At 42.1% G+C, this 10,565-nt stretch overlaps 1 protein-coding gene and 1 long non-coding RNA gene across 5 annotated transcripts in view; one reads left to right on the plus strand and one right to left on the minus strand.

Annotated features, from left to right (window-relative positions):
* Window positions 1-10,430, plus strand: part of LOC117775563 (equilibrative nucleoside transporter 1-like) — a 31,504-nt gene extending 21,074 nt beyond the window's left edge. For all 4 annotated transcript variants that reach the window (XM_034608863.1, XM_034608862.1, XM_034608865.1 and 1 more), the window contains exons 2-13: window positions 264-354; window positions 558-639; window positions 1,111-1,292; window positions 2,504-2,643; window positions 3,961-4,095; window positions 4,588-4,685; window positions 4,928-5,012; window positions 5,125-5,210; window positions 5,338-5,446; window positions 6,237-6,322; window positions 8,444-8,643; window positions 8,804-10,430. In XM_034608863.1, the coding sequence (XP_034464754.1) occupies window positions 326-354; window positions 558-639; window positions 1,111-1,292; window positions 2,504-2,643; window positions 3,961-4,095; window positions 4,588-4,685; window positions 4,928-5,012; window positions 5,125-5,210; window positions 5,338-5,446; window positions 6,237-6,322; window positions 8,444-8,643; window positions 8,804-8,915 (1,344 nt within the window). In that variant the 5' untranslated portion in view covers window positions 264-325 and the 3' untranslated portion in view covers window positions 8,916-10,430. The remainder of the gene's footprint in view (window positions 1-263; window positions 355-557; window positions 640-1,110; window positions 1,293-2,503; window positions 2,644-3,960; window positions 4,096-4,587; window positions 4,686-4,927; window positions 5,013-5,124; window positions 5,211-5,337; window positions 5,447-6,236; window positions 6,323-8,443; window positions 8,644-8,803) is intronic.
* LOC117775564 lies at window positions 7,206-8,316 on the minus strand. The gene is made up of 2 exons (XR_004616290.1): window positions 8,142-8,316; window positions 7,206-8,059 (listed from the first exon to the last, which is right to left on the minus strand). It is a non-coding gene; the product is annotated as an uncharacterized LOC117775564 (long non-coding RNA).
* Window positions 10,431-10,565: the final 135 nt, after the last annotated feature.

Here is a 10,565-nt window from a genome sequence, read left to right on the forward strand (position 1 = left end):
ATCTCCCACTGCTGCTGGCATGAAGCCACCAAACTGGGAGCATACTGGTAGTTTTTGCATGAATTGGTTTACTGTGTCTGTTCAAATTACATTATTAAATTTCCCATTATTGAATTGCTGCGACGGTCTGTACATAAAAGTGGTTTCTAAACTAAACTAAATCTAAATGAGGGAGAGGAGGGCCAGATGGCAGCCGATGATTAAAACGTTGCTCGGCAGAGATATTTTATGCTGAGAACCTGTTTGTTATCTGTGTATTTCAGACCTGGTGCTGCGCTGATCCAACTCTAACTGAACACGTGACCCCGTCTCACCAACAACAACCATGACGGCCATCAATGCTCCTCAAGACAAGTAAGAGAAACTCCTAGAGGAAGGACATTCCTTTGTCACATCTTGGATGGACAACTTGATGTTGTTTTCATGTTCTGCTTCATTGTGTACAAAAGGGTTTTGGACGGGACCCAACCAATGCCATGATCTAAATTGTTGATAAGACGTTGAATGACTTAATTGATGTGCATTTCATGTGAACTTCCTTTTTGTCTCTTTCCCAGATACAATGCAGTATGGATCATTTTCTTCATCCTGGGTCTTGGGACCCTCTTGCCATGGAATTTCTTCATGACGGCAACAATGGTGAGTTAGGCAACGGCTTCAGACCTCTTGAGAATTTTGCAGGAACAACAGACCGATAGGGGAAAGGAGGAACCCTGCTGGTGGCCTGGAGGCGCGGACGAGTTAATTAAAAAGTTGGACTCCATTTGGACAAAGGTCACCTAACTTTGAGAAAATAAAGATGTTTGTTTACCTTTCTCTCCAAATCCACCTGGTTTCACTCAGGATGTCTGACCTGACCCCAACCAGGTGGATTTACATGAAAGCCCCTCTAATCCCCCAGCCATTGTTTTTGAGCCTTAAAGGGTTAACTTCTCTAAATGTGGAATTTTACGTTTAATTTTCCACCCTGAAGCGCAAATTACTCAAGCCACATAAATACAACTAGGCTGAGCCAGTAGACCTACAAATAAAACAATATATTAATGAAAGATACTGTCTTCACATCCACATTGTTATTTACATGCACATCCTTCTTTCATTTCTCTCCAGTACTTTACCAGCCGGTTGAAGGACCCACCCACTCCTCTCTTCACCAATGTCACGGCTAACAGCTCAATGGAGGGCGTGGACACTCGGAATGTGCTGGAGTCCAAGTTCAACAACGTGATGACTCTTTGTGCCATGGTGCCTCTGCTCATCTTCACCTGCCTCAACTCCTTCATACACCAGAGGTATTCACCCTGCTGCGTTATTGACAAGTTCACACCAAGGGAAAAAAATGACCATGGAGAATTATATAACTTGCGGACTCGTGTCAAATAACTGATTAAAACCCAACGTGTCAAACATCAGTGTGATAAGAAGGAACTTAAATGACAGAAATCATCTTTGGATAAAAAAAAGTTTTTAACGTGCACTTATGGCGAAGTTTATGATCTGTACTCCAGCCAGCCACCAGGGGGTGATCAAGATGATTTGGCTTCATTCACTGTCATATCGTCTAAAATGAGTTAAACCTGAAGGCCAAAACATCTGCTACACGATTATCGCATTCCACCATCCATGCTTGAGTATTTCAGTTTATTGCAGTGAGAGATTTAGTAAACAAGATGTTTTTTTTTATAGAAAAACTCTACACCTTTATTTCTGCTGTTCTTTCTACCCCCCACACTGCTTATCTTTGCCCCCCCCCCTCGACCCACTGTAGGTAACATGATCCTGTTATGTGAATGAAGGTCTGTGTGCCTCCAGTTTGTTTGCTTTAATTAAGTTGGATTGGGAGAGATCTGGGGTGGACCCCGACAGTGGCCGACTCTTCCCCTGCACAAACACACCCAGGAATGCTTTTTATGTTCTCAGCTTCACCCCATCATCTTCTTCTTCTTCTTCTTCTTCTTCTTCTTCTTCTTCTTCTTCTTCTTCATCTCCTCCAAACTTTGCCTCTGTTCTTTTTCTCCTGCTGTCCCGCTCTCCCTCAATATTCTCACTTCATTTCTGCTGACCGTTTTTTTTTTCCACCCCTCATGAACACAGGCCTTTGTAAACTGACACAGCTTCTCTATTTTCATTTTTCTCGCACTCTATCAGTGACTTCAGCAGAAAACTCTTCAGATGACTAAAAACACTGTTTCTAGGAAAAGGGAACATATTTCTGATTTGACCTTTGTTTTACTAGGAATCATTGCCCAGTTTCCACATTCTTGCTTTTCTTATCAGTCTTTTTCTCTTGATTTATTCTCCATTATAAAACAAATAGTTGACAGTTGGTCAAATTCACTTTAAACATCCTATATTTATATTTTAAGGACTTATTTTATAAATTAACTCCTCAAGCGTCATTAAATGGTTATGGGTCATGTTTTTGACCAGTGGTTTTGGATGGTTGTGTTTTGCTGGTTATTAAATTTTTTATTTGTCTCTTGTTTCAACCTGTGTGACTCAGGATTCCTCAGAAGCTGCGTATCTCCGGCAGCCTGACAGTCATCCTGGTGGTTTTCCTGCTGACGGCTGTCTTCGTCAAGGTGGACATGGCCCCAATGACCTTCTTCACCGTCACTATGATCAAAATTATCTGCATCAACTGTGAGTTTCCAAATACGTGATGATTATATGATTCTTCTCTAGTCACTGCGGAGACTCTTATATCAAACTATTTAACAGCAGAGACATAACAACCATTTCTTAACTTGTCTACTTTAGTTTCTATAAAGTCTTTGAGAAAACGACTCTACTTTTCACTAAATATGGTTACTTCTGGTTTGAGAAAAACCAACATGGCGCTGGACAAACTTGAGGCTTCAAAGCGACGGCTCTCAAACCAATGGGTGACGTCATGGGGGGGGGTCGCCACTTGCTCGACACATATCATTCCTCTGGTCATGATTGCTGATTTCCTATTTGAATGTGTGGTCTGACCAATCAGTAGCAAATGAATTATCCATCTCAAAGATGTGATTTTCAGGCGACACTAGTGAGGTTGGACAGCAGCAGTTCTTCACGTGTACAGCTGTGTGGATCTCATCCACACTGATTATGTAGGAAGACGACGTTGACCTTCCTAGTCCTGTCCACAAAGCTCCGATTGTTATTCCTCAGTTTTCTCTAACCAGCGTAAAGACAAGACACTTGTATTTGGAAACTGCACATCTCACACAGCCTGACAACAGAAGCAATTTGCATCTGTGAGGTTTGACTTAATAGATATAAAATATAGTTTAATTCACAGCAGCACAGCTTCCGAAACCTTTCCATGTTGAACTCGAGCAAATGATTAGTTCCACGTGTCTTCTTCTTCTTCTTCTTCTTCTTCGATCAAAATCTTCTGCATCCACTGTGTTGGGAAAGTCCCTCTCATATGGACACACACACACACACACACACACACACACACACACACACACACTGTTGTTTGATGCTGAGCTTGTTTATTTACTATGTGTCCATGAGCAGCAGGGATAAGCTCACCCCCCTCCCTGTCCCCTGTTGGGCCAGCCCTGACCCCCAGATCCTCGGGAGGATCAGCCCATCGTGTTTCATTTAGAGGGGAGCACGTTGTGACCTTGAAGCTTTGATATCAGCAGTGGCACATTCCTCTTTGTGGACACATGTTACAAGATTTCTGCAGCTAATTAAAATCCCAACTTGTTGTATACGCTGTAGTAATCTACTGGTGTGATGCAGGTTTGTGTCTCACTGGCTGTTTGTAAACTGAGATAAGGAAAGTAGAGTTATCTCCATAAAACACATTTGCTACATGTCATTTTTAGAAAATCCTCTCACTGGTTGTAAATTTTTTATGTGGCCTTTTTCCAGATTCTGTGGGACAATGAGTTTATTTTCGTTTTCACAATGACTCTCATTCTTATAAATGCTCCTCTTGTCTCCTCTGTTCCTGCTCAGCGTTCGGGGCGATTCTTCAGGGCAGCCTGTTCGGGCTGGCCGGGATGCTGCCTGCCTCCTACACCACTCCCATCATGAGCGGACAGGGGCTGGCCGGCGCCTTCGCCGCTTTCTCCATGATCTGCGCTCTGGCCTGTACGTGTCTCACATAGTAGCAGTGGTACTATAACAAAACTGCTGCATGTCCTGCGGTTTAATGATTTTTGTAGCATTTTGTAATTTAACTGCTCATAAGATATAAAGTGACAGGGATTTAGAATATGTTTGCATTAAATGAGTTTGAAACACACAATTATACAAAAACTTTTGAATATTAAATGTGTTTTAGGGGGAAGTTCAGCCAAAAGTTAAGTCATCAGAAATAAAAACATTTCAGGCTGCTCTTTGAATTTGGCCTCTTACAGTGAATAATTAGGATAATAGAATTAGTTTCTCAGAACTCCCTTTGACTCTTGAGATTTTTCTCCGAGCTGCTTCAGCAGACTTCACAGAACATGACACATTAGCTGGTGAGGCTGTGAGGGAGGAAGAGGAAGTTCTTAAGAAGAACTTAAATCAGTAAAATCAACACTTAGTGGATAGTTTTAATAACACGTATGATTCTATGTGCCTTGTGTTTGTGTGCAGCTGGATCCGCCCTGCAGGACAGTGCTTTTGGTTACTTCATCACTGCCTGTGTTGTTATTTTCCTGGCCATCATGTCATACCTCGCCCTGCCCAGGATGGTAAGACCTCATTAAATAGAGTTAAATAGTTGTTTTCATCGTGTGGTATTTGTTTTACAACCCTTTTGGACAGAACTCTGTAAACTCTCAATAAGAGTTGACTTCCTCTGCTGCCTTTGAGGAGATAGAAAACACCTGATATTAAAAGTCTGCAGCATCTCAGCAAACACGCTGTCCTCCTTAATCTTTGCTCCACTGGCTCAGTGCACTCAACTCATCATCATTGTTGGTTTTGTCAACAGGAGTTTTTCCAGTACTACACAGAGAGCAATAGATCCAGACCATCTGATGATGATGAAGAGAACAAGATGGACTTTCTCAAAAATGGTACAAATGATGCTCTGTATGCTCTGAGATCTTGTGCATGCACCCAATGAAACTTTACTCCACTTGTCACTTGGACAAAGCAATGATAGCAAGATGTTTGTTTCTCAATCAGAAAGTCCAGCAGAGAAGCGACCGGTGGTGAGTCTGATGGAGGACGAGGCCAAACCCAGCGTGTCTGTGGTAAACATCTTCAAACAGGTGAGACGACGACTTTCAGTTAGAAATGCTGAGCAGCTACAGAAGCAGCATTTACCACTGTCCACCTGTGACGGCGATGGAACTGGTTGCATCATATTGATAACGTGCTCCGATGCTCTCTAATCAGATCTGGGTGATGGCCCTGTCGGTGTGCTTCATCTTCACCGTCACCATCGGAACATTCCCAGCTGTGACCGTTGAGGTCATGTCCACAGTAGCAAATGGAGGCGGCTGGGGTGAGTCTCTGTTTCCTCCATTAGCACAAAGACTATGACAACTGACATTTGAGACGGATGACCGCTAGTTTTTGTCCTTTTTATGCTCAAACTTATTTAGTTTGATTCTAGGCTGGAAAACTGTTGAATCCTAGTCTCACACAGAAAGTTTGGGCGCTCTGTGGTGCAAGGCAGATGTTTAATTTTAAGACGAATCAAAAACACCTATTTATCAATAAAAAACTGAACACTGTCTCACACAGGCAATGAAGCACAACGGTGTTAGAAAGCTTCAGTGTACACTTGTATTGACTTTTACAATACTGTGTGTTTTTCCTTCTCTGCCTCTGCTTTATTCTTTATTTATAAATATGAAAGCTGCCCATGAAAATACATATATATATATATATATATATACACACACATTTTAGTCCTTTGCACATACAGCATCTCCTATAACAAAAACTGAAACTGTTATATCATCCTGTGGTGTTGTGAAGCTCTGTAAAGTTAGCAGCTTTCTCCCTGGGGGAGTTCAGAAGCTATTGTTGGCCTGGATTCACAGGATCTGGAGTCACAGGGGGAAAAGTATAAAAAACCACAAAGTAGCAAGAAAAGTTCGTTAGGATCTTTTGATACTTGTCAGCGTCGTGACTCGGGGTCACAGCTGGGATCCTTGGTAACAGCTGTGAATCCAAACCGACAGCAGGGAAGGAGAAAGCTGCAAACTTTCAGATCAGATGTTCATGTGAGGTTGTAAAGATATTTTAATTGTTTTTTAACAACAGATTTTGTTTTGCTCCCTCGTCAGATAAGTACTTCATCCCCGTGTCATGTTTCCTCCTCTTCAACGTGATGGACTGGGCTGGCAGGAGTCTGACGGCCGTCTGTATGTGGGTGAGTTCAACACAAATGAGATGTTTTATCATCAAGCTCGGTTAAAGTGAGGTCACATCGTAACAAAGCCAGGTTCGAACCTTCACGTAGTTTATTGACTCATTGATCAGGCTTCAGGACACAAGCTCTCGTGTGCAGATTTTCGGAGCATATTGAACATTTTCTAACATGTAGTAACGATAATAACCACCGCATCAACTCTAACACCTCACACAGTCTGATAAACGAGCTCATCCAGTGATGTATGTTGTTTATAATCACATTAATCTCATAAAGTCCATTAGAAATGACCACATCAAAATATTTAGTGGGATCTGCTGTTTTTCTGGCTGGTGCTGGAAACAAGAGACCCACTAGTGGATGTTTTAATGAAAGACTCAGCCTGCGTAAATGTCTACATATAGATAAATCTGCCATGAGTAAGGAGTGAAAATAGAGAAGACATATTTTACTGTTGAGATCAGGTTTGTTTTCGAGAGAAGAGTCTGGATCAAGTTCATTTTTAAATTTTAGTGCTTTTGTTGGAAGGATTTTTGAAGAGTAACCACAACCGGAGACGCTTTTCCTGCTGCTTTCAGTCTTATACTGGACGACTTCCAATTCCTCATCAAAACTTGCCGCCAAAACTAGCGACAATGCACTGCTACCGCCCACGGTTTGGTTAGAGGTGTGGGTGTGTTCCTATGAGTCAACTGCCAGTCGTGTGTGTGTGTATGTGTAAAGGAAGTGGTTTGGGTGTCAGGCTGGTGATTTGGATGGTTGCTCTCTGACACACACTGTGAAAGATGCTGGCAGCTCAGATGTTAGTGAACAACTGAAAAGCCTGGAGCTCTTCTCCACATCTGTACACTTCACACCTCTGGTTGTGAGTGTATTTATAGGGTTTATCGTTTGCTCCAGTTTGTTTTAGCTGATACTTCACCTCCTATAATCTCTATAAACAGATTCTGCATGTGAATATGTAGAATCTGTGGGCGTCTGCTTTTTAGTTTAGCAACCATCTGAATATGAATGTAGCTAGAGGTCAGCCAACATGTTGTCTGGATCTAAAACGCCCACATAAAGCATCGCTGTTTGTTTTAGAGGTAGAAACGATTGACTCATGTGATTTAAAAAAAACTTGTCCGACTGGAAACTTTAAGGCAACAGGTAGAGTCTTGCCGTTGATCTCTACTGTTTACAACACATGCCACAAAATATTGCCCGTTGCCCCAAGAAGCTCCTTCATCTTCAGATCTATTCAGATTTCTCCTCCTAATACTTCATTCCCCTCATTTGGTCTCATTTTATATTCATTCAATGAAAAGTACGTCAGGCAGATTTCCTTTTTATTAAAACAATAATCATCATGTCTTCTTTTTTTTACTCGTGTCTTTCTGGTCTCAGCACAAGTGCAGTCCACTGTAAAACTAAATCCAGAAACAGATCAACAATCAAGTCTGAGTTTCCTGCAATCCACAGGAAATCATCAAATTGAATTAAGTCACTCAGTGCGAGCGGAGTAGGGTTCGTTAACACAGTGTGACCTACGCTGGAATGCAGCCTCTCGGGGGCAGATAGCAGGAGTCAGCTGCTCCACCACCATGTGAGGTTATTTATCATCATCAGGAAACAGGATCTGGACTGTTCCCTCTGAGCGGCTCTGTCACTGCAGAGAGGACGTGAAAATATGAGCTTAGCTTCGCCGTTCAAAATATAAACTCCAAATTTAATATAATACATTTACAGCTGATGAATCTAAATGTTTTAAAACAATGTTCATGTTAAAACACACACACACTAGTTTTTAGTGCATCCACAGTTATAAATGCTACATAACAACTGTTCAATCTATTCAATTCATCTATTAAAGGTCATAAAACTGTGAAAATGTGCGTCACATGTTCCCAGAAACAAGCTGATGATTTGTCTGACCAATGTTTCAAAACCACTGAATATTCTTTAATATTATCTTGATAAATAACTTGATTTAACTAATAGAGTAATGCACCACTTGTTAATTTGACCATCATTCAAAGATTCCCTCACACACACACGCACACACACACGCACACACACACACACACACACACACACACACACACAGTAAAATCACTAAATGTTGTTTCTCTCTCTCTCCAGCCGGGTAAAGACAGCCTCTGGCTTCCCGTCCTCGTGGCTCTGCGCGTCGTCTTCATCCCCCTCTTCATGCTGTGTAATGTTCAGCCTCGTAACTACCTCCCCGTGCTGTTCAGCCATGACGCCTGGTACATCATCTTCATGATCTTCTTCTCCTTCTCCAACGGATACCTGGCCAGTCTCTGCATGTGCTTCGGACCCAAGTAAATAACACACACACACACACACGCGATTAGCCTGAAGAAACAGTTTAACCTGGCTCTCATCATTGCTCCTCTAAGTTGTACATTACAACAAACATCAGTGTTTAGGAGTGAACCATGTGATCTTAATGAATTCTCTCCCTGTGTTGTGTGCGTACAGGAAGGTGCCGCCTCACGAGGCAGAGACGGCGGGGGCCATCATGGCCTTCTTCCTGTCCCTCGGCTTGGCGTTGGGCGCCGCAATCTCGTTTGCTTTCCGGGCCATGATCTAAAACCTCCCGCAGACGCAGAGCAGACGACCACGGCCTCCAACAACCTTCCCCGTCATGAACTCTTCAACATCCGGACTAACTGCGCTCCTCGGACTGAGAGGAGGCAGCAGAGACGACCAGAGGACCAGAGGACGTGTACCGACTCGTCTCATCCAGTCACCATGGCAACAAAATGAGCTGAAAAGTTACTGATTCGTTTTTATTTAGTTTTTATTTGCTCCAAAAACTAAACTGTTCTGGGTTTTATGTTTGTTTTTATTTTTGTTGTATCAATGCTACTGATCAAAGAGGCTGTTTCTCTGAGATGAAACCAAAAGATTTTTAAAAAAGTCAGTTGAAGTGAACTCATGTAGAAGACGACCGAAAGTTTCAAATTTTCCAGACAGAGAACGAAGACGTTCTTCACACTTAGCATCACAGAGCCCTCTTTTAAAATCCCTTTTGCACAAAGCTATGAAAACAAATATTGATAATTGTTTTAATGAAGTTGAAACATTTTCTTTTTTCTGCCTTTTAGAATTCACATGAAGTCACGTTGGTGTGTAAATTAAGTCTCAACACGTTTGTATACACGCGGCTCTGCGAGGCAGGTGTTCGGCTCATCTGCATTACCTTGAACACTTCAACTCATTCGTTAGTGAACTGGGATCCTCCACGTTTTTTTTGCACATCGAGCACGAAACAACAAGCAGGACGTCGCTCGGCCGTGACTGTTGCAGCTTTTAACTCTGATCAAGCCAAATACACAAAGACGTGGGAAAACGAGAAACTCTGAAGGGGGGGGTCACGACCCTGCAGAACCGCTCCGCTCCCTCCGTCTGCTTCAGTGTCGCCTCGGGCCACTTCTGTTTGTCAGCATAGAAAAACCCTCAATGAATGTAATATGGACTGAATCCTGCAGAGGAAGTTTAAATAGATCACATGGGCCGTTAACCTTCCCTCTGAATGTTCATTGTGAGTATCGGTAAATTCCTCTCCTGTAGTTTTAAATGAAGTTTGACCACTATGTCTGTTTTATCTGAACACATCCTCTGTCCCGTCCTCTGAGGTCTTCGTCTACTTGTCAGGACACGTGAAGTCACCGTGTCTCCCTGACGAGACACACCCAAGTATTTTGAACGCAGTGAAAAGTTGTCGGTGACACAATGAGTGAGTGAGACTTTTTAAATCTCACTCTGCTTCTTTTTTATTTTTGTTTCTGTCTGTGCCATTTTCCTTCAAACGTGTTCTCGTGTAGGATGAGAATTTATACAAGTAGTTATTAGTTCATTTATGTTTTAATGAATGAAGGTGGATAAAAAGCCGTCCGCCTGTTGGTGTGATATTTTGGTCTCTTTGGATTTTTGTGGCTTTTTAAAAAAAAAACCCAGTCTGCTTTAGTTCTACACAGTTTTCACGAAGCCATCATTATAGCCCGTTTGTCTGAAAGCACGACGTGGGTCTGTTTGTCGGACCGTGGAAATGTTACTTAAACTGCAGCTTCAAACAGTTCAAAATAAAACTGTATTTTTAAAACTCTGGCTCCTCCTGTTGGTCATTTGTGGAAATGCATTCGTCCGTGTGAGATTATCACTGCTGATACTAAGAGCTTTGTATTTAATACGTATGATCAGGAAAATTGCATCTAGTTTTTAACCCTTTTAAAAATAC

This window comes from Hippoglossus hippoglossus, chromosome 15 (assembly GCF_009819705.1).
Source record: "Hippoglossus hippoglossus isolate fHipHip1 chromosome 15, fHipHip1.pri, whole genome shotgun sequence".
NCBI classification, from domain to species: Eukaryota; Metazoa; Chordata; class Actinopteri; order Pleuronectiformes; family Pleuronectidae; genus Hippoglossus; species Hippoglossus hippoglossus.